Here is a 21,295-nt window from a genome sequence, read left to right on the forward strand (position 1 = left end):
TTTCTCCTGAATCGTTGGTGCATTGTATGATTGTAGCATCGTTATTACCCCGCCTAGTGATTTCTCGTTATCCCCGCCTTCACAGTTGACCAGGAGCATGTGTGTCCCAGTACGCTCAGCTCCGTCGTGGTATAATTTTTGCTATGTGAGGGTATGAATGTGGGCAATCGATGTATGCGAGGGTACCTACATGTGAAGAAGGGGCCTACAACGTTGTACGGGCATGCAGTGGGTGAAGACAGAGTTCCATGCGGGGCGGGGCGGTTGCCCGTCGTACCTTACACTATGGCGTGTCAAAAATCGAGGCTGCTCGGCAAACATCGACTTTACCATCCCTGACACAACTTCCATCCCCGCGATCAAACAATCTCCCGTCCGCGAGCAACACTCCAAACACACTGCACTTACCACACCAGACTAGTGTCTAACAAACAAAAAGATGGCGGAAGAAGATAAGAAGGTGGACGCCGTCACCGAGGCGAAGTCGGAGGACAAGACCGTCAATGAGAAGGCTTCCGACGCAGCAACAGCAGCCAAAGAAAACGTCTTCAGCATGTTTGGCGGCGGACCAAAGAAGGAAGCCAAGCAAGAAGATGCAGATGCAGAGAATGACCGATCTGGCAGCTCCAAAGCCCAGAAGGACAAGGAAGCTGCGGAGAAGGATGACGATGATGACAAGGCCGACGAGGAGGAGGCAGATGCACACTTCGAGCCCGTTGTCCATCTCACAGAAAAGGTCGAGACCAAGACGAACGAGGAAGCCGAGGAGCAGACTTTCAAGATGCGTGCAAAGCTCTTCAAATTTGATCGCGAGAGTCGTGAGTGGAAGGAGCGAGGCACTGGTGACGTGAGACTGCTCAAGCACAAGGAGAATGGCAAGACACGCCTTGTGATGAGACGTGACAAGACGCTCAAGGTGTGCGCCAACCACTACAGTATGTGCACAATCTGAGGTCCGGAAAGCATGCGATGGACAAGGCTAACACGAACCCAGTCGTTCCGGACATGAAGCTGTCTCCAAATGTTGGCAGCGACCGCAGTTGGGTGTGGAACGCTGCCGCCGATGTGTCTGAGGGCGAGCCAGAAGCCTCTACTCTGGCCATCCGCTTCGGCAATTCTGAGAGTACGTTTTCACGCGAGATCTAAGCATGGTCGAAGTTTGCTAACAAGTAGTACCAGACGCCAACCTATTCAAGGAGGCTTTCATCAAGGCTCAACAAGACAACGAAGCGATCTTTGGCAAGAGCGAGGAGTAGAGATCCCATTCCCAGCCCATCTCATCACCATCATCCAAACCCAGTCCGTCCACAGCTTGTGCGTCTGGTGTGTTCCAGCCCATGAAGCTGATTTCGTTGGCTGAGGCACGAGCGGAGATGTCGAAGTATTGACAGCGCTTGCGTCGTTATTCCAGCCATGAATTTTGGAGCTGTTCCCAACATCATAGCATCACTCTGGGCGTTCCGCATCCTCGATCACTTACTGATCGATACCCTCATCACCCACTGTCACCGACTCCTGGCACGGCACTGTATATGCAATTGTGCTGCGAGAGCGAGCGCGAAGCGGTTGTCAGCACAGTTCGAGACAGACAGAACGTTTAGATAGAATCACTTAACATGCACCCACATTCGCATCACAATCTTTCCACCCCGTTATGACATGCCGCTGCAGGTGGAAGACGTGGTATGCTTGTGGCAATCCACTGTTCAAGTGAAATCTGTGCTTAGGGATGGTCCATCGCTCATCGTGCATCGTGGTTCATATCAGGCAAACCAGGGCCGGGCTGAGCCGCCGGATAAGCTTCTCCACAAACTGCCCGCTGTACACGCCCGGCTGTTAGATCCCACATTGGCAATGCTCGCTCGACTCGACTGAACTTCACGCGTTCTGCCACGGCTCTCCTCCCTCTCTCACTCTCACACACCCACCCATCCACCACTCTCGATCGTGCCTCCCTCTTCAAACATCACGTCGCTTGACATAGCGAACATCTCAGTTTGCCCCAATACAACGCACTTTGCTCAACGAACAAAGCCGCGAACGACGCGACGCTTGCCTGCGCTGCTAGCAACCGCGCAACCACACACACACTTCACGTTTCACTTCGCTTCCACACCACGACCATGCCTGATGTGAGTCCCACTGATTCTCGCTACCACATTCACCTTCCTCAGCATATCATTCACCTTCTACTGCAGCACCATCACTTCCGCGATCCTGCCCTGCCTCGCCGATATGCCATCACTCAAGCGCAAAAGCCAGACTAACTCCAGCGATCAGGTCAAACGCACCGTCAAGCTGGTGACGACGCAGCGAGTCACGTAAGATGTCACTGCATTGGCCCTGGCACTCGCACGACAGGCGAACTAATGAGCAACTACAGCGATGATCCGCCAGAGGTCGAGGGTTTCCCGATGCGAAGATGGGAGATTAGCATTTATCTCGTGGGCCCCGATGGCGAGGACATGCCAGCGAGCTGCTTCGACAAAGCGATCTACATGCTCCACGAGTCTTTTGGCAAGAGAATGAAGCAGAGTACGTTGAAGATATATATTCAAGAGCAAGGCGGTGGGAGGACAGGATAGCCGCTGACCAGCCCATAGCGTTCAAGAGCCCGCCATTTGCCATTACGGAGAAGGGCTGGGGAGAATTCGACATGTCAATTACCCTCGTACCGATCGGATCACCAAAAGGCGGAGACCAGCTAATCCAGCACGACCTCAATTTCCAGCAAGAGCGCTACGAGAGCACACACTCGGTCACTTTCAGGAATCCCAAGGGTGAGCTACTCGAGGCTCTGCGCCAATCCGGGTCGGTAGGCGATGCCGGCACGACCAATGGTGCTTCGGGCGCGGCGAAGCCGGAGAAGAAGAGACAGAAGCAGAATCGTAACGTGGATATGGAGAAGCTTGCTGAGGCCCTGCCCCAGCTAGCCGAGGACGATCTTCTGCAGGTTGTACAGATGGTGCACGACAACAAGAGCGAAGAGACATACACCAAGAATGATGTTGAAAGTAAGTGAGGCGTCGAATATTGCCAGTTGCTCAGTCATCTGGACATGTACTTACTATATTGACAGACGGAGAGTTCCACGTGGATCTTTACACTCTACCCGATCCGCTCATCAAGATGCTCTGGGACTTCGCCGAAAAGCGCGTCGATATGAGCGTACTAGCCTAGGGCTTCTTCATCATGGTTTTACGGGCATGGTCGACAATTCAAGGAGTCGAGAAGGGATGGAAGCTGAGCAATCGCCAGGATGCACTCTAGCTTTGGATCTCGCACGCCACGCGGCCTGCTGGGTAACCACTGATTCCGGATACTCGGACCTTCTGAGAGTGCACTGCATATGCAGGGTACGTTTGCATTCACTTCTGCGTTACTGCAGTGATATGCGATGCTATTGCGGAGCGAGGCGTTACTGGCGTGTAAAGGGTATGAACACGGCGTCAAAAGCGACACCTAAGGGCATCAAAATTCAGCCACGGCTCAGTATTTCGAGTAGTAAGGTACAATACCTGAGAACGAATTCACGATTTTGCATGTGCATACCCATCTGCAGCTAACCTGACCGGCGGCATACAATGAGGAGTGACAAGCGTATAAAGCTTGAAACTCCACTCATAACACGCTCCTCCCAAGGTTTGTCCCTCGCCAAATCCCTCTTCCGCGATAGACAACAGCCCGGTGTAGGTCCTACAGATCGCCACAATACACCTTGAGAGGTTGCCGAACAATCAAAAAGATGATAGAATGATAATGATGGTGAAAGGAGTGTCGTGAGGGCGTGTAGCGAGCGATGAGGTCCACTTTGGCAGATTTGATTGGATGGCTTGAGGCGGAAATGAAGCTCTCCGCCCTTTTAGTTCTAGTTGTGCCCTCAGGTTCACCTTCGCCAACCCCTCACTTTCTCTCTCCGGAATTGCATGGGCTCCATAAATTACAACCTCGTCACTGGACCGAAGTCTGCTGTCAGCGGCTATCGCTGGGGAGGTCGACAGTCGCCTAACGGCGAAGCCACGGACAGGCTACAGCTCGGCGGAGGAACTGTGCGAGAACTAGGTGCTGGGGGCATAGTCGTCGAATCAGAGCACTCCAACATGCTAAAAACGTGGACTTTAGCCGGCGTGAAACAGGATGATGATGGACGGGAGATACAAAGTAAATCACCAGCACCGGCACTCGTGCATCGTCCACCTTCATCCATCCCATACCATTATATTGTAGCATCAACCTCATTTCATAACATTGCAGGACAGGATGGGTGACTTGAACGAGCTAAGGGCACAATCTCTCTTCGACACCAAGGGCCGAGTGGCTGTGGTGACGGGCGGAGGCACTGGTCTTGGTCTCATCACGGCCCAAGCACTTTGTGCAAATGGTGTCAAGGTGTATATCACAGGACGAAGGCTCGAGAAGCTCAAAGATGCCGAGATGACGGACTCGGAGAGTGGTGGTGCAATTATCGGTCTACAGATGGACTGCACCGATAAGCAGAGCATCGAGGCTGGGGTCAAGGAAATCTCGAGCAAGGAGAAGTTTGTCAACTTCTTGGTGAACAACGCTGGGGTCAGTAGTCAATCAAGCGACCGCTCGAGACATATCTTTGAGTTCAGGTGTCTCGTGAGCTTGAGAACCTGCTCCCGTCTCTTCCAGATTTAATCCGATCCAAAAACATTTTGAGATACTTGCTTACCTTGGGCATACTACTCCAGGTCACTTCAGTGAACTATGGCCCCAGCGGGTTTCCGTCAGGCAGTGTCGCGGACATTAGCAAGACCATGTTCGAGAACCAAAACTTTGACGACTGGCTTTCCATTTACAAAATCAACGTCGCCTCCTACTACTTCACTTCTGCTGCCTTCTTGCCTCTACTCGTAGCAGCGAGAGACTTTGGCTATAGCGAAGCTGGAAACATCCTGAACATCAGCTCCATTTCGGGTATCACAAAAGAGTCGCAGAATGGCCAATTTTCGTACAATGCAAGCAAAGCCGCAACTATCTCCTTGACGGAGCAGCTCGCCGTAGATTTGAAGCGACCGGGAATCGAAGTTCGAGTCAACACTCTTGCGCCTGGCTACTTTCCGAGCGAGATGTGAGTATCCCACCTACCTTGACCTTACTATCACCCCCCCGCCTCTCAAATCGCGCCTTCAATGCTAATTTGAACCTCAGGACACCTATTGCGCGCGACGATGCACAGGCGAAGGAGTTCTTCCGAAAGCCAGAAGGCTGGGGAATTCCTTTTGGACGAGCTGGACATTCTCGGGACTATGCTCAGGCGGTGCTCAATTTTGCTGTGAATGGCTACATTACCGGATCTACTCTGGTCATTGATGGAGGTTGGTTGCTGGCTCATGCTTAACTAAGGGTGGAGTCGAAGGATGGTGTCGTGTCGTCGATATGGACATGTTGATATGAGAGGACCTCGCAGAGGAATAATTTATGCCGCAGTGTGTAGAGCAATCGCAAACCAGGCATATCGAGAACAATCGAACTCTGAGCTGGTAGTCATTCAGGAACGTGCCGATTAAGAGCAGCGTCGCTGGGATAGAAGTGCGTTGAATGATCAGGTGTCCAGCATCTATCTGTCTGTAGCGAGTGGGTTATGTGCCTCTGAGTGAATACTTTCAGCTGTGCCCGTCGCGGCGTCACCTAGATACTTGAGCTGGGATCGTACAGGACGGGAGGGGGTACACAAGAAATTTAGTCGTGACAATGCTCTGATGACTCGTTTCCTTGGACACGGCCGAGGTTTCTTGCCGCGCTAGAAGGGGTATATGTACCTACCTGGTACCTTACATAGGTACCACCACATCCATCGTCCACAACGCCATTTTTATGTGCATTTGAACGTCCACATACTTGACATTGACGAAACCGATCAAGCATTCTTCATGTCGCGCTCACCCAGAAAGACTCCAGTTATTGTCGGCATTGGCGATGTCGTCAATCGTAGCAAAAGTGTAGAGGATGCCATCGAACCCCTACAGCTCATGATCCAAGCTATCGAGAAAGCCATTCAAGACACTGGGCTCGCTGCTGCTGCTCTGGTGAAGTTACAAAAGAATATCGATAGCATTTCTGTGGTCAAGACTTGGACCTGGCCTGCCGATTATCCCAGCCTGATTGCCGATAGACTTGCTGTCAAGCCCTTGCACGCCGAATATAGTGATCATGGCGGGAATCAACCCGCCAAACTCGTCGATGAGGCAGCACGCCGGATTTCACGAGGAGAGAACAAAGTTGCGATTGTCACTGGCGCCGAGGCGCTCGCATCGTTGACGGCATGTGCTGCTGCAAAGAAAATGCCTCCTCCGGGTTGGACTCCGCCTTCCGAAGACGTACAATCCGTCTTCTCTCCCACCACGCGAGAGCTTCAGCAGGACTATGGCGCCAGACACTTCTGCGCCAACCCGATACAGCTGTATCCTCTGTATGAGAACGCCTTTCGAGCCCATCGCGGTCAGACCATCGAAGCAAACCATGTGGAATCTGCAAAACTCTATGCCGATTTCGCCAAAGTCGCAGAACAGAACGAAAATGCTTGGTCGTACCCAGCGCCTGCGGAAACAGAGGCTAGTATTGCGACTATAGGGAAAAGGAACCGAATGATCTGCCACCCGTATCCTCTCCTCATGAATGCATTCAATACAGTCAACTGCTCCGCAGCTTGTATTGTGACCTCTACAGACCATGCTCGCGAATTGGGAATCCCCTATGAGAAATGGATATACCCTCTCGGTGGAGCTGGAACATCCGATAGTCCCGAATACTGGTTGAGGCCTGAATACTGGTGGAGTCCGTCCCTCTCTCGATCACTGGACGCCGCACTGGACGTATCTGGAGTGTACACGGAAGAAATCGACTTGTACGACATCTACTCGTGTTTTCCCATTGTGCCCAAACTCGCCGCGCACCATCTCCACCTCCCGCCTGTCACCACCGGCGGCGGCGGCGAGAAGAGGTCCTTGACGCTCTTGGGCGGTTTGACGTCCTTTGGAGGCGCCGGGAATAACTATAGTATGCACGCCATCACGGAAATGACGAGGCAGTTGAGAACGGGAAAGGGGAAAACGGGACTCGTGCTGGCGAATGGAGGCTGGTTGACGTATCAGCATGTGTTGTTGATGAGTCGTAGCCCGAGAAAAGATGGCTTGCCATATCCGGATGAGAATCCCCTGCCAAAGGTGGTGCATGATGTGCAGGTGCCGCGGATTGAAGAGAAACCACCGGAAGGTGAAGCTATTGTCGAAGTAAGTTGTTGTATCTGTACCTGTACCTGTACCTGTACCTGAGGTGAAATATTTGTGTGTTTGTGTGTGTGTCGTGCAGAGCTGGAAGTGGCTGATTATTGATTTGATTATGACAGACGTACACGGTGGATTACAACCGCGATGGAACTCCCGCTCGAGGACATGTCGTTGGCAGACTCTTAAATGGACATCGCTTCGTGGCCAACCATGCGGATCAGGAAACGTTGGAGGAATTGAGCAGCTGGCAGAAAGAGCCCATCGGGAGACGAGGGTGGGTTCGCACGGGGAAAGATGGGAGAAATTTGTTCACGTTCAACACGTCGTCGGGAGAGCTACCACTGGCGAAACTTTGAGCAATACTGCAGTCTCAGAGAATACCTACCTAAGGTACCTGGTAGGTAACATTTTACTGGCCCATATCGAACAGGAGGAATTCAGCCTGTGAGTCTCCAACACTTTCGACTTGAACCACTCCTGGGCCTTCTGCCTTGATGAAAGCTCCGTCGCCCTCACCGAGCACAGTACCCCCCACGGAAATCTTCGCGCCGCCCGTCTTCGGCTGCTGTCTATCACTCATCACCAAATGCAGATAGACATTTCTCTTCCCGGGGGCGACCAGCTCGTGCTCGACGCTTTTTCCCGGCGAAAGAATCGACGCATCCATACTGACATCGGCATAGATTTCAATCGGTTCCGTATCACCCTCTTTGCCACCATGTCTCTCCTTGGCCTCCATAATCCGCACCAGTCTGTCCTGTTTCAATTCATCCGGATACTTTCTCGTACAATACGAAGGCGTGAGACCTCGCACATTGGGCTTAGCCCAAATTTGCAAAAAATGGCAGTCTTCGTTTTGGTTGCGATTGTATTCGGAATGACGAATTCCTGTTCCCGCATTCGTGAATTGGACTTCGCCTCTTCGCAGTTTCTCTAGATTGCCCATGCTGTCTTTGTGTTCGAGCTCGCCGTGGACAATGTAGCTCCAAATACCAAACTCGGCGTGTGCGTGCGTGCCGAAACCTGTTCCGCGTTCTACGCGATCTTCGTTGATCACGCGGAGAGGTCCAAAGGACTCGTATTTCGGGTCGTAGTAGTTCGCAAAGCTGAAGGTGTGGAAGGAATACAGCCAGCCGTGATCCGCCTTGCCTCTTTCATTCCATGGTCTTTTGGTGACTTGGAGAATCGAGGTGCTGCCATTCTTGTTGGTAGAGGGAGATGGGGAGGTGGTCGTGCTCGTGGTCATCGCTGCGGTGCTCATGGCTCGTTTCGCGGTCGAGGTACTCGTTGATGAAGCGGTCTGGGCGACTTTGGGAAGCGCTGCTCGAAAGGTATTGTAGAATGCCAGTATCACGGCGAGAAGGGCTATGAGAGATGCTGCGGTTTTGAAGTTCAAGGAAACTGGTTGTGGAGTCTGTGGTCTCGAGTCTGGTGGCTGTTGTGGTTTGGATGATGATGATGACATGAAGGGAAGGAGAGTGAGCAAGTCTTGCCTTGCTCTGGGTGATATACTTATACTATGGCGAGCTGAGCTCAGCGGGATGGAGGTAGCTCGAAGGTCATCGAAGTGGGAAGACGAGTCGTGCCAATGAATGAAAGCATTTGGGATGCAACACGCTGACTATGTACATGTACCTACGAGCGATTGCTGACCGCGTGGGCGAATGAGCGGATAATTGACTCAATATAGACATTTAGGCGCGTTTTCCTTTTTATATGATTATATCCAATTGCTGCAAATTGCTTGACCCCTCTTGTTGGTCAGAAATTGATCGGCTTCTGCGAAAACTGCGGTAGAACTCCTTCGGGAACCATTTCGGAGTTCTATTAGTACTACAGGGCATGCAGAACAGTTATACTGATGTCGATGGGAACTCCTTTTCCACATCTGACCTGACTCCCTATTCAAACGGTACCACTACCACGGCTCTCTTGACTGGGCATTCATCGTATTATTCGCACAAGGAATCACCGGCTATGGAGTTAAGCTTTGCCGCGGCATCCAGCCGCGAAAAACGAGACCTCCTGGACGGGCAGCAGCAGCATGCAGATTATGCAGTGTATGAACAGCATTCTTGACGACCCTCGCGCGACTCCTGTAACTGTATTGATTGCCAGTTGCGCGTGGCCCTGATGCCCCCCGAATCGTTGTCATGGGCTACTTTCGCAGACCGCGGCGCAAATATCTCCTCGAACTGCTAGCGTTGACAATAGTTCTTGGCTTGTTATATTTCTTCTTCCACGGACCTCATCCAGAGTATGATCGGCCTGCTGCGCGATCAAAGGAAGAAGCCGGAAAAGCGCTCCCATGTTCGCAACTGCCTGGCGCAAACGACGTGGTTGTCGCTCTGAAAACCAGTACAGCCGAGTTAGAAGAAAGGCTGCCGACCCTGCTCGAGACAACTCTCCTATGCTATCCCACCTATATCATCTTCTCGGACTGGAAGGAGACATATCGAGGGCATCTCATACTCGATGTCCTCGATTCCGTTGATCAGAAGATTAAGCACTCGCATCCGGATTTTGAACTGTGGCGAAGACTCCAGGCAGGAGGCCCGGATGTTCTAGAGGATGAAGAATTGTGGAATTCCGAAAACACAACGAGGCGGCTCGATAAGTGGAAGTGGCTGCCTATGATTCAAAAGACGTACGCGGAGCACCCCGATCGCAAGTGGTATGTGTTTCTAGAAACAGACACGTATATCTTCTGGTCCAACCTCCTTAGCTGGCTGGACACTCTGGATTCTGCGGAACCGCATTATATCGGTGCAAGGAAGAAAACACATAATCTATCATACGCGTTGGCAAGTGCGGGCTTCGTGCTGTCACATGCAGCAGTAAAGGCAGCGGTGGAGATGTTCGACAAGAACAAAGTGATCTGGGAAGGCCTCACGGAAGAAAGTCCCAGCGGAGACGAGATTGTCGGAGGTCTATTGGAAGCTGCTGCAGCTCCATTAAATCCTGCCTGGCCGATTTTCCAAAGGCATCGGCCTGCAGAGATGGATTACACCACACATAGTGATGGCAGAAGGCTGTGGTGCTATCCTTCCATATCGCACCACGGGCTCGTACCAGCTGAAGTCGCCGAGTTGTGGAAGTTTGAGCAGCAATGGCTCGCGGATAAGGTATGTCCGATGAAAGGAGTTGTGCGTATTGAAGAGCGACACAGAACTAAGTCCAAACTAGCCCCAGACCATCATTCGCCACCGAGATGTGTTCGAGTCCTACATCATGCCACGCCTTCTCGTCCGATCTGGCCGAGTCGACGACTGGGATAACTTCAGTGGCAATTTCTCTGAAGGCGTCCCCGCCGATTCAGTGGATGTCTGTCGCGAAATCTGTGTCGCCCGCTTGGAATGCGTGCAATTTGCCTTCTCGAATGGCACGTGCGAATTCTCTCCTATACCGAGAATGGGAGCGCATCGCACTGGAGTCAGCTCGCGGTGGATGCTGGCCAGAGCACAGGAGTTTGCCGATAGTATGGAAGCGTGTACGGGGGAAGAATTGTGGTTATCACGCGACGCAAGTGCTGAGAATACGGACAGCGTAGCCAGCGTATGAGATATTACCTACCCCCTATTCTAGTATGAATATCGTCTCCGCACCGTGAGCTGTATAGCGAACGACTTCTCAACATGTCTGCCTACTTACTTACATACCTGTACATCTGTTGTTCACGAAGGAGGAGGACGAGCGACGACCCACGTCGTCGAAATGTTCGAGCACAGATCGCCGCCCGGCCGACGCGCTCAGCACGTCACCACTTTCTCGATCTCCTCCGTCTGAACCGTCTTGTACCTCCTACATGCATGTAGTCTCCTCCACAACAGCGTTGCACCATGACCGCAATGCCTCTCCACGTGGAGCACAAGCAATGCCGTTTTAGCGGACGCTACGCTAGACTAGTAGGTGCTGCTGGTATGTAATATAAGTACTGATGAAGACCGCATCGAGATTCCCCAGTTCCATCCTTTCCACTCTCCCATTGCAAGCAAGGCACAATGTGGACAACAGGCATCGCGTGTCTGCTGATTGCAAGCAGAGTAGCAGCACAAAATGCCACTTTTGAAACGCCAGCAGGCACAATCACCACCATTTTGAGAGTCGACAATGGAACCTTTGGACCCGCCGTGGAAGAGGTCCATTACTACTACGATCAGTTCCCAATCGGTATTGCAGCAGCGTCAGATGGCCGCCTTTTTGCCTCTTATACCCGTGGAGATTACGTCTATACTCTAGGAGTGATCACGAACAAAACAGCAGAAGAGCCATATCCTTCTGCTGAACTCAACCTCCCGCCTGATCAGCTCAACACCACCTGGAATGGCATTCCCTTCGGATCTGGGAACGCTTCTGCATTCATTTCAGTGCAGGCTCTATACATTACTTCGCCAGGCGCTGGACGTCCAGAGACACTATGGGCCCTCGATACAGGTCGACCAACCGTACACAACGCGGCAGGAGAGCCTTCAATGCCATATGCACAGCCTGGCGGCCCAAAGCTTGTGGCCATATCGCTACAGAACAACACAATATACCAGACCTACACCTTTCCTGCAGACGTGCATTACCCAGACAGCTATCTTAATGATCTTCGTGAGTGATTTTCTATCTCTAGCTATGCGATTATCGCCAGGAGGTATATTTGTGCTGACAATGCCCTAGGCTTCGACTTCAATCCCAATCTGTCAGGTACTTCCGGCAAAGGTATCGCATACCTAGTGGACAGTTCCAATGAAGGCCGGCCAGGTTTCATTATGGTGGATCTGGGGACCGGTGAATCTTGGCGAAGACTGGACCAGGATGGATCTGTTCTACGTGGTTTGAATGCGGTTCCCTCATACTATGGCGCACCAAAGTATCTTGACATGAAGGGCATGGGAACCAATTGGCAGAAAGAAGGTCTCGATGGTATCAATCTCAGCGACGATGGACAGAGGATGTACTACTCTCCTCTGTCAACGAATTACCTCTGGTCTATTCCCACTGCCAACCTCCGCCTCAAGATTTCTGAGTGTGCATCTGCCGAGGTCTTCGCACACGCCAACGTTTCGAACCATGGACAGCGAGGCGGGAACGCCAACGGCTTCGAAGGAGATACAAACGGCTACATTTATCAGCTCATGCCTGAGCAGAATGCGGTCTACTACTTTGATCCAACGGACGGATTGACCAAACCTTTCGCCAGAGATCCGAGAATCATATGGCCTGATGGCGGGTCTGTTTCAACGTCTGGCTATCTGTAAGTGAAATCAGTCCAAACATCACAATACACATATGATGATCATGAGACAACCGCAATAACGACGTGGCCATGGATGGGCTTGAGTTCTAACGTATTCGCAGGTATTTGAACATCAACCAGTTGCCATTTCAGCCTGACTGGAACAATGGAACGGACTTGAGATTGCACCCAGGAGCAATTTTGAGAGTGAAGTTGCCGAATGGTGGAAAAAAGGTTACGTCTTTGTACGACTATTGAGATGGTGGTGATAGCAGCACGTACAGTACTCCAGCCTTCAGGGAGGTGTCGGCTTTCGCCCGCCGTATATCTAGATAGATATTGATGAAGTACGCCATCTTAAAGTGGTATTCCATCGATGTGTACACACTGCCTCCTATGTTGAGTCCTACCTCCTATCTTCCCCTGATCTCATTGTCCCACTATCGCGGGCAGGACTGGATGCCAAGCCACTCATTAGAGAGAGACCCTTGTTTGCAGCAGCGGAGTGCTCCACCCACTACTTGCGCTACCACAACCTAGTCTGACTACTCCTTCGTGTCTACGACAGTCAACACGAACTCCTGAAGCACATACCTCCCCCCGTGTATATCAACAACAACAACAAGTGCTTGCTGTCGAACAGAGCAGCGAAGACACAGCCGCCATCATGGACAAGTTCCGCGCATTCACCAATACCATCGGCTCCACGGTCACGCCCTTTGCGACTCGCAGTCAGCAGTGGATCAAAGAGCAGACAGGCAACGCCGGCGAGAAGACGGAACTGCCACACGACTATGTCGAACTGGAGACGCGCATTGACGCGCTGAAGCAGACGCACCAGCGCTTGCTCGCGGCCACCAGCCAGTACGCGAACGAGGCATACGATTACCCCCCGAACGTGAAGGAGAGCTTCCAGGACTTGGGCAAGAGCATCAGCGAGAAGGTAATTTACTCACTCGAGTGCACAATTTGGCGCCGCAGCTGATGATATTATGCGTCCAGGTCGGCCTCCTCAGTAAAGCAGGCAGCGCCGCCGAAGCCCAGGCCGCTCTCACTGCCCCTCCCTCCGCTAAGCCACAGCCGAAGACCTTTTCTCACGCCATCGCACGCGCCTCTCTCGCTGGCTCCCAGACCATCGCAACGGCGACGCCACAGGGCAGCACTGAGCCTGACCCTCTCTCGCAGGGTCTGGAGAAGTTCGCCATTGCTTCTGAGAAAGTTGGCGAAGCTCGCCTTGATCAGGACGAGAAGATCCAAGGCAAGTTCCTTGCAGGCTGGAGCACAACCCTGAACCAGAGCATCAAATCCGCCGATAAGGCCCGGACCGCTGTGCAGAATGCACGCTTGAACCTGGATGCCGTGAAGTCCAAGGCCGCAGCAGGCGGAAAGCATGAGGAGTCCTACACTGAGCAGCAGCGTCACGCCATCGAAGCCGCCGAGGACCAGTTCGTCGAGAAGGTGGATGAGGCCACCAGCATTATGCGCAATGTGCTCGACACTCCTGAACCGCTGAGGAATCTCGTCGAGTTGGCCAAGGCACAGGCCGAGTATCACATGCGTGCTGCGGAGATCTTGGAGGACGTGGCGCGGAGTGTCGGGGAGCTACAGCAGGAACAGGAAGAGAGCTGGAGGAAGGCACGTGATGGGCAATAAGCGATACCACGGAGTATATGTTAATGAATGGGCAGGGCTTGATCGACCGGAATGCGAAGGAGTTTGAATGAGAGGTCCAGTCCGCTTCTAGCTGTTCAGGATAACATCTGGACGCTGGACTTTATGGGTATGATATGGCGTGCTATGGTATGGTACGGTACGGGAATGTGTGTGTGTGCAAACGAGTCTCATTTGAGTGTCTAGACGATTCAATATCTTCCAGTGTGTGTGTTTCACTTTTCAGCCCCAACTCGAAGAAATCAAGTCTCCCTAAGCAGCAGCAGTAGCAGCATCGTTTCGTTTGCTATAGGACTTGCTGCTTCAATCAAACCAATCAATCCTTCCCTCCCTCCCTCAATCCTCCTTCGACCGACTAGCCACATCCACATCATAATGCCGATCCTGATCCCCACGACTCATCTCACCCTCTCGCAATTTCTGCTCATGCCATTCCTGCACCGCCCGCCCCGCCACGCGAAAGCCTTCAATCCCAGCCGGCATGCCACAATAACACGCCGCTTGCAGAATTACCTCGCGAATTTCCTCTTCGGATGCCCCGTTGTTCAGGGCGCCTTTGACGTGTGTGGCGAGTTCCGTGGAGCGGTTTTGATTGCAGAGCATGGCGATGTTGAGAAATGAGCGGATTTTGAGGGGGAGCCCGGGACGGCTGAGTGGAAGAGGTAAGGGAAAGGGAGTTAGTGGAGGATGGGAAGTGAGGATGAAAGAAAGAAAGAAAAAAGACTTACGTCCAGATTGATCCCCAGCAGGATTCGGAGACGTACTGTATATGTCCTTGTGAGAAGAGGAATAATGAAAAGAAGGAGAGGAAGAAGGGAAAAACTGACATCTTGCATCGCTTGTGCAAAAGGATTACTCGCTGCTGCCAAGGACTTGTCGACATATTCTTTGCCTGCGACTTGATAGCGCATTTTGATTCCTTCATTGTAGAGAATCTCGTGGGCTTTTTGGATCTCTTCGGGGGTGTAGTTTGCTGGCATTTTTTCTTTATTTTTCTCTTTCTTTCTTTTTTATTGTGATTGTTATTATTTTGAGCTGTTCAGGTATAGGAAGGTTGAGGTGATGTGATGTGATGAGATGGGGGTTCTTTCTTTCGGGGTGGAATGGGAGGAGGATTATCCTGCTGAACTATATCTGGCAAGAAAAATGATGGGTAAAGGTACCTGGTATATAAATGCAATCCGTTGTAGATTGCTACCTTACCTACATCATTGCCCTCGTGCTCTACCTCCTACAGCTAGGTTCCTTGGGGTGAGCTTCAACTTTGAAGCTGCGATGTCGCAAAGCTTGCCCGCTCTGCTAGACTCAGGGAGCTATATTAGCTTCCTAGGCAATACACACAGCTGAACAGATGACTGCAGCTATACCGTCCTGCAGGCTTTGCGGGGAAAGTGTGGGATGTATTGAGCTCGGTAATGTGATATCAGGAAATGCAGGTGCTGGACGGAACAAGATCCTGACTACCTGAGGTACAGGATATGTTATATAGATGATTGATGGTAAAACAAAGTAGGCTCAGTATTTCACATCCACTATGTCGGACATCTTTCCATCACCACTGCCCCCTGCACGGCCAAACCAGAACTACGTGACCGTCTCGCCCATAGCAGGAGGCTTCATCACGTTGCCTGACAGCCGCTTCGTGCAACCAGCCGATCCGGAGGCAAAACGAACAGTCCCTTCTCTGACCTTTCTGATCACTCATCCCCAGCCTCCGCTTTCGTCCCCGTATCATTCCCAAGATGGCAAGCCTGTCTACCTCATGTTCGATCTGGGGCTGCGAAAAGCCCCGAGCAGATATCCGGAAGTTCTCCAAAAACACATCGATAGTCGAGCACCTTTCGACCTCTCACCTGGCGTGGCAGCTCAACTACAAGCCGGCGGTCTCTCTCCCGAAGACATTGATGGTATCATCCTCAGCCATGTTCACTACGACCACCACGGAGATCCCGAGGACTTTCCCCAAGCGCGGTTTATCATCGGACATGGAGCTGCCGATGTCTTGCAGCATGGCATTACTATTGGAGGTGTAGCAGCAAGTCATCAGCATTTCGTTCCTGATACGCTGCCTGCAGATCGCACATGTGAGCTTCCTGCGACTTCAGATAGAAGAAGAAGAAGAGATACATGGCAATCCATGGGACCATTGTTGCCCGCTGCATATGATTTCTTCCACGACGGTTCGGTGTATGTGATTGATGCACCGGGACATTTGCCTGGGCATGTCAATCTACTGTGTCGGACGCGAGATCGATGGATCATGCTCTGTGGCGACGCTTTTCATGATCGACGACTGCTCCGTGGCGAGAAGGCGATCGGGACGTGGGAGAGTGCAGAAGGTGAGACCATGTGTATCCATGTCGATCGGGACCAGGCCGCGGAGACAATCAGACGGTTGGGGGACTTTGACCAAGCGACTGGCGATGAGTGTGAGTTGATTGCTGCTCACGATGAAGTTTGGTGGGAGAAGAACAAACACAGGCAGTTCCCAGGGACGATATAAGCAATGGATCTGCCGCTTGTGACTGAAAGGCTGGCTATGTTGTCTGTTTAGTGAAGCGAATTAAGGATTTGTATCGCAGTTCATTGCCTTATACAAAGCTGATTGTAGTACATTGTACATATTATATACCTATACCATCCCCTAGGGCAATAAGAAATTGACTGAACTACCTCTAGGTACAGACAGAGTGGTGCCTGAGGCTGCAGCTGGGCTCTTTATCAGTTAGTGACCACTTAAACTTAACTCACTCTCTCCTTCGACTGCAACCGCAACCACCTCTCACTTACACCAACTTCCACAATTACGTCTCTCCCTTGAATCTTGTTGCCCACCACTCTGTTCCGCCGACGATACTGAAGCCGCTCTCCCGTAGACTTTTACTAATCGAACAGCGAGCGTCCCTTGCCGAAGTTCACATCACATCGCGTCCTGTAAGTCGCGCCGTTTGAGCATCTTCCGCTGTCGCTAACATGACTTCCAGCGCATTTCACGTGCATCTGGCCCGGCATGCGCCACAGCTCATGGTGACCGGCTTCCACTTGCTCGTCCTCCGTCATGGAGCAAGATGAGGCACAGGACATGGTCATGTCTGACGCCGACGTGATCTGCTCGACGGAGAATCACTCCTCCCTTTTGACGCATAGCGCAGGCGAGAACGTGACCGGCAAGCAAGCACTCGGGACGTTCGACGGCACGGGACAACTGCCACGGCCGCACTACCTGGAAAGTACTGGCAAAGGCAAAGGCAAAGGCAATTCGCATCAGTCTGACGCTCGGGATCATCTGTTGGTCGCTCGCAAGGATGCACCGAAACCTGCCAAGTACGCCAACTTGCCCTATAGTACTCTCCAGACCGGGCTGGTCTACGATGTCCGCATGCGCTTCCATGTCGAGGCCGAGCCACCAGAAGACGACTTGCATCCCGAGGATCCGCGACGTATACATGCCATTTTTGAAGCATTCGTCAACGCTGGATTGGCGTGGAGAGAGGGCGAATCGGGTCCCGTGAACGACCACTATATGGGACGTATAGATGCCCGAATGGTCACACGCGATGAAGTCTGCCTCGTTCACACCCTTAACCACTGGCATTGGGTCCAGTCTCTCAGCGTCTTGAGCACCGAAGAACTTGGAAATGAGTTGCAACATCCACCGCATGGGAATGACTCGATATACCTATCCAACAGCACGCCGTACTGCGCAGCCCTGTCTGCGGGCGGTGCAATCGAGGCTTGCCGTGCCATCATTCTAGGTAAAGTCAAGAATGTGTTTGCTGTAATTCGACCACCTGGCCATCACGCGGAGCGCGAGGACGCTAAGGGTTTCTGCTTCTATGACAATGTGAGCATTGCTACGAAAGCATGCCAACGTGAATTTAAAGATTCATGCCGTAAAGTTTTCATCCTCGACTGGGACGTGCACCACGGGAATGGTATACAGCAGGCCAACTACGACGACCCTAACGTGCTCTATGTGTCGTTGCACGTTCATAAGAGAGGCAACTTCTACCCAGAGCACTCATACCGGGACAACAGAGTATCATATGGCGACCACCTGCATTGCGGCGAGGGCGCTGGACTCGGCAAGAATGTCAACATTCCGTGGACGAAGCAAGGCATGGGTGATGCCGATTACCTCTATGCTTTCCAGCAGGTAGTGATGCCCATCGCTACCGAGTTCGACCCGGACTTGGTGATTATTGCAGCAGGATTTGATGCTGCTGAAGGTGATATGCTAGGTGGCTGCAAAGTGACCCCTGCCGGATACGCTCACATGACACACATGCTCATGTCCCTCGCGGACGGCAAGATGGCCGTGTGTCTAGAAGGAGGCTACAATCTGGAATCCATTGCCAGGTCTGCTACCGCTGTGGCACGGACGTTGATGGGAGAGCCTCCTGATAGACTCACGCAAACTGTTGCTAGCGTTTCTGGTATTGACGATGTGAAGCTTGTTGCACGACAACAAAGCAAGTTCTGGACCTCTCTGTATCCCAAGGACATTTCCGAGAGGCTCAATGGCCCTCTCCATGGCGAGCGCATGCACAATATTGTTCGAGGATGGCAGGCTAAGACGCTATGGGAAGAATATCGCATGACTCCATTGTTCGTGCACCGAGAGCAACTAGCCAAGGAATTTGAGGACCAAGTCCTTGCAACGTAAGTCAAAGATCGAATCACTGGCCCCGACCATGCTAATCGCTACAGACCAAATTATGGTACAGCACGAGCGCTGCTCATCGTGCTGCACGACCCGCCCGAAGTCCTTTCCTCGCCTGATCCACGGACAGGCAAGATCGAGCTCCATAACACCTGGCTGGTAAGCACTCTCGATGCTGCAGAAAGCAAGCAACTAGCTGACATGATCAAAGACTGATATTGTGAAGACTTATGTTGACGAAGCCTGCAAGGCCGGATTTGGTGTCATCGACGTTAACCTGCCGAGGTACATTACTGATTTCGAATCAGATACGCAGGAGCATCAGTCCAACGACGATGTTGATTTCCGGATCAAGGAAGCCAAGCAGCTCCTGAAATATCTCTGGGACAACTATGTCACCCTGAATGAAAGTACACATGTCTACCTGATGGGAACTAATACTGGCCATGGCGCAATTATTGGCTTCCTGAAGGATAGCCAGGAGACTGTTCTCCGAGAGTACAACGACCGAGAGGAGCACCACAAGACTCTCAAGGCGATCACATTCGTCGAGGACGTGTCGCTGATGTCCTGTAAGTCACTCGTGGGCGGCGACGATGACCTTCCGAATTGGTACTACCGCAACTCGCTCGTGCTCGTGGCGCATGAGCATGCGTACTTTGCAAGCGACTTTGCACGTAAGCCGAAGAGGAGATTCGGCCGTGTCATCAGGAGTGAAAAGAACACCATCACAGACATGCTGCTGGAGCACAAGGGAGACGTGTTTGAAGTTCTGTTGGAGGATGCCGACGCCTGGAGAGAGGACAAACCCAAACATGGGGATGACGAGGTGGCACCACTCGCACCACTGCCGCCGCCAGCCAAAACTGCGACTGCTCTGGCTTTGCCATCAGTGACAGATGCCAATGGCGCGGCGACAGTGAATGGCAACAGGGGTCCGCAATGATTGCCGCAGTAGAACGCGAGCGGTATTCCCCGTGAGCCGAACGAGATACTTCAGGATAGAGATAGCCTAGAGCGAAGAGCTCGAGTGGAACGAAGAGCAAAATGATGGGCAGGAGGAACCCCAGCATGAGCGTGACTGGACGGAGGGTTGAGCCTGGGCCTGAACGCTACTCGACTGGAGACGGGCACACCACTGGCTCCTTTTCAAGACTCGCCGTAGGTACAACACAGCAACCTCTGTGAACCGCCAAGCGGGGTGCTTTTACTTTCTGCGAAGCTGGGATCATTGTGGTAAATGTGCCCTGAGTGCATAGCATTATGCGCCGCAACGTGCACAACATGAGAAAGGCCATGAATTTGGTCGTGATCACGAAGCACAATCGCGAAGCCCACGTGAGCAATGCTATCTCCATCGATTACCCTGCAAAAGAAAAAAAAGTCCATTCATGCCCTTCGTTCCGCAATGGCCCACCAATTGTCCTTCTCATACCCAGCCTCTAGCACATGTCCGCCGGCGGCACTCAGATCCGCTTCCAATTCTCCCCGTCTATACAAATGATAATACCGCTGAAACGTCCGATCCGCCTCCCCTTTTGTCTTCTTCACCCACGGCACCATGACATCCTGGTCCATACCCTCATGCCACCCCCGTCGACTCCCCTCTTGCTCCAATGCCCAGCAATAAATTAATGCTTTTCCCCCGCTCGGCTTGAGCGTGTCGAGAATGGCGCGGAGGGCTTCGATGCGCCTTGCCGATGTCGAGAGGTGATGCACTACGGCGATACTGATGGCGAAATCAAAGGTTTGCGAGGGGTGGGGGAGGTCGAGGATGTCTGCTATGCAGACTGAATGCGGTTGGTGGTGGCGAGAGGAGGAGGTGGTGGAGGAGGAGGCTATGGAGATGAGGTTGGGGGATCTGGACTTACCGTGTTAGCCATGTTTTCTTTCTTTTCTTTTTCTTTTTCTTTCTTTGCTTTTCTTGTTTTCTTTTCTTTTCTTTTCATTTTCCTTTTTTGTTTAATTCATTCTCTTCTTCTAATGTTCCCTCCACAAGGATGGGTGATGACAGACCGATCAGAGCCTACAATGAAAATGTCGGGATTCACGGCGAGGTATTTGCCATTTCCGCAGCCAATGTCCAAGCCCACGGAGCCTGCTTTGCGAGTCTGGAGAAAACGCTCGATGATGGGCCATGGCTGTGCGGGAGGAGGAAGGAGAAGAAGAAGCAGATGTTTGTTATTAATTTGAGATGGGAAGTATTTGAGAATGTACTATTATCATTATATGTACCTTGTAGCGGGTCGAGGAGAAGTGAGAGGCGATTTGTTCGTAGACGGCGTGGACGTGCTCTTCTTCGTAGCTTTGCCCCCCGGAGATATCTTGTTCTGTTGTTTCTTGTGCTGACATGTTGTTTCTTGTTTGAAGCTTGATTCCAGAGTTCGTTCTTTGTGGTTGTTGCAGTATATAACATTGGCTGAGACGTAGACTACTACAGTGGACGGGAGTGTGCATTGTGCCATGACTTTTTCATGGCTTGGC

General features: G+C 52.0%; 11 protein-coding genes across 11 annotated transcripts; 8 read left to right on the forward strand and 3 right to left on the reverse strand.

Moving 5' to 3' along the window:
• Window positions 1-361: 361 nt before the first annotated feature.
• SEPMUDRAFT_161832 (Ran_BP1-domain-containing protein) lies at window positions 362-3,270 on the forward strand (the record flags this gene model as incomplete). Its single annotated transcript, XM_016907961.1, has 7 exons — window positions 362-935; window positions 995-1,123; window positions 1,180-1,252; window positions 2,384-2,535; window positions 2,604-3,014; window positions 3,080-3,156; window positions 3,259-3,270. Exons 1-7 carry the CDS (start codon window positions 440-442, stop codon window positions 3,268-3,270), a joined length of 1,350 nt encoding a protein of 449 aa, XP_016763831.1. The 5' UTR covers window positions 362-439.
• A 945-nt stretch (window positions 3,271-4,215) lies between these two features.
• SEPMUDRAFT_147522 (NAD(P)-binding protein) lies at window positions 4,216-5,422 on the forward strand. The gene is made up of 3 exons (XM_016904350.1): window positions 4,216-4,569; window positions 4,716-5,095; window positions 5,176-5,422. Exons 1-3 carry the CDS (start codon window positions 4,261-4,263, stop codon window positions 5,363-5,365), a joined length of 879 nt encoding a protein of 292 aa, XP_016763832.1. The 5' UTR covers window positions 4,216-4,260; the 3' UTR covers window positions 5,366-5,422.
• Window positions 5,423-5,843: 421 nt separating this feature from the next.
• Window positions 5,844-8,630, forward strand: SEPMUDRAFT_60854 (uncharacterized protein). The gene is made up of 2 exons (XM_016909542.1): window positions 5,844-7,256; window positions 7,373-8,630. Exons 1-2 carry the CDS (start codon window positions 5,898-5,900, stop codon window positions 7,607-7,609), a joined length of 1,596 nt encoding a protein of 531 aa, XP_016763833.1. The 5' UTR covers window positions 5,844-5,897; the 3' UTR covers window positions 7,610-8,630.
• Window positions 7,663-8,499, reverse strand: SEPMUDRAFT_139386 (RmlC-like cupin; the record flags this gene model as incomplete). The annotated part of the gene is made up of 1 exon (XM_016902902.1): window positions 7,663-8,499. The coding sequence occupies one exon, from the start codon at window positions 8,497-8,499 to the stop codon at window positions 7,663-7,665; it is 837 nt and encodes a 278-aa protein (XP_016763834.1).
• A 676-nt stretch (window positions 8,631-9,306) lies between the features above and the next one.
• Window positions 9,307-10,814, forward strand: SEPMUDRAFT_131342 (glycosyltransferase family 31 protein; the record flags this gene model as incomplete). The annotated part of the gene is made up of 2 exons (XM_016902412.1): window positions 9,307-10,378; window positions 10,440-10,814. Exons 1-2 carry the CDS (start codon window positions 9,407-9,409, stop codon window positions 10,812-10,814), a joined length of 1,347 nt encoding a protein of 448 aa, XP_016763835.1. The 5' UTR covers window positions 9,307-9,406.
• Window positions 10,815-11,254: 440 nt separating this feature from the next.
• SEPMUDRAFT_60859 (uncharacterized protein) lies at window positions 11,255-12,735 on the forward strand (the record flags this gene model as incomplete). Its single annotated transcript, XM_016909543.1, has 3 exons — window positions 11,255-11,849; window positions 11,919-12,495; window positions 12,600-12,735. The coding sequence occupies 3 exons, from the start codon at window positions 11,255-11,257 to the stop codon at window positions 12,733-12,735; spliced, it is 1,308 nt and encodes a 435-aa protein (XP_016763836.1).
• A 409-nt stretch (window positions 12,736-13,144) lies between these two features.
• Window positions 13,145-14,130, forward strand: SEPMUDRAFT_38368 (BAR domain-containing protein; the record flags this gene model as incomplete). The annotated part of the gene is made up of 2 exons (XM_016908704.1): window positions 13,145-13,420; window positions 13,480-14,130. The coding sequence occupies 2 exons, from the start codon at window positions 13,145-13,147 to the stop codon at window positions 14,128-14,130; spliced, it is 927 nt and encodes a 308-aa protein (XP_016763837.1).
• Window positions 14,131-14,484: 354 nt separating this feature from the next.
• On the reverse strand, window positions 14,485-15,128 carry SEPMUDRAFT_114795 (CMD-domain-containing protein; the record flags this gene model as incomplete). The annotated part of the gene is made up of 3 exons (XM_016901113.1): window positions 14,485-14,797; window positions 14,877-14,911; window positions 14,976-15,128. 3 exons carry the CDS (start codon window positions 15,126-15,128, stop codon window positions 14,485-14,487), a joined length of 501 nt encoding a protein of 166 aa, XP_016763838.1.
• Window positions 15,129-15,682: 554 nt separating this feature from the next.
• On the forward strand, window positions 15,683-16,651 carry SEPMUDRAFT_38952 (Metallo-hydrolase/oxidoreductase; the record flags this gene model as incomplete). The annotated part of the gene is made up of 1 exon (XM_016908724.1): window positions 15,683-16,651. The coding sequence occupies one exon, from the start codon at window positions 15,683-15,685 to the stop codon at window positions 16,649-16,651; it is 969 nt and encodes a 322-aa protein (XP_016763839.1).
• Window positions 16,652-16,946: 295 nt separating this feature from the next.
• SEPMUDRAFT_60864 (Arginase/deacetylase) lies at window positions 16,947-20,653 on the forward strand. Its single transcript, XM_016909544.1, has 4 exons — window positions 16,947-17,082; window positions 17,133-18,810; window positions 18,859-18,970; window positions 19,023-20,653. Exons 2-4 carry the CDS (start codon window positions 17,207-17,209, stop codon window positions 19,755-19,757), a joined length of 2,451 nt encoding a protein of 816 aa, XP_016763840.1. The 5' UTR covers window positions 16,947-17,082; window positions 17,133-17,206; the 3' UTR covers window positions 19,758-20,653.
• On the reverse strand, window positions 20,201-21,163 carry SEPMUDRAFT_37297 (S-adenosyl-L-methionine-dependent methyltransferase; the record flags this gene model as incomplete). Its single annotated transcript, XM_016908666.1, has 3 exons — window positions 20,201-20,677; window positions 20,824-20,952; window positions 21,047-21,163. The coding sequence occupies 3 exons, from the start codon at window positions 21,161-21,163 to the stop codon at window positions 20,201-20,203; spliced, it is 723 nt and encodes a 240-aa protein (XP_016763841.1).
• Window positions 21,164-21,295: the final 132 nt, after the last annotated feature.

This window comes from Sphaerulina musiva, assembly GCF_000320565.1.
Source record: "Sphaerulina musiva SO2202 unplaced genomic scaffold SEPMUscaffold_2, whole genome shotgun sequence".
NCBI classification, from domain to species: domain Eukaryota; kingdom Fungi; phylum Ascomycota; class Dothideomycetes; order Mycosphaerellales; family Mycosphaerellaceae; genus Sphaerulina; species Sphaerulina musiva.

Coding starts and splice junctions, on each gene's coding strand:
- SEPMUDRAFT_147522 (XM_016904350.1), top strand. CDS start 4,261: ATGGGTGACTTGAACGAGCTAAGGGCACAATCTCTCTTCGACACCAAG. Junction 4,570..4,715: donor TCTTGGTGAACAACGCTGGG/GTCAGTAGTCAA, acceptor ATACTACTCCAG/GTCACTTCAGTGAACTATGG. Junction 5,096..5,175: donor GGCTACTTTCCGAGCGAGAT/GTGAGTATCCCA, acceptor TTTGAACCTCAG/GACACCTATTGCGCGCGACG.
- SEPMUDRAFT_60854 (XM_016909542.1), top strand. CDS start 5,898: ATGTCGCGCTCACCCAGAAAGACTCCAGTTATTGTCGGCATTGGCGAT. Junction 7,257..7,372: donor AAGGTGAAGCTATTGTCGAA/GTAAGTTGTTGT, acceptor TGATTATGACAG/ACGTACACGGTGGATTACAA.
- SEPMUDRAFT_60864 (XM_016909544.1), top strand. CDS start 17,207: ATGGAGCAAGATGAGGCACAGGACATGGTCATGTCTGACGCCGACGTG. Junction 18,811..18,858: donor GAGGACCAAGTCCTTGCAAC/GTAAGTCAAAGA, acceptor TAATCGCTACAG/ACCAAATTATGGTACAGCAC. Junction 18,971..19,022: donor AGCTCCATAACACCTGGCTG/GTAAGCACTCTC, acceptor ACATGATCAAAG/ACTGATATTGTGAAGACTTA.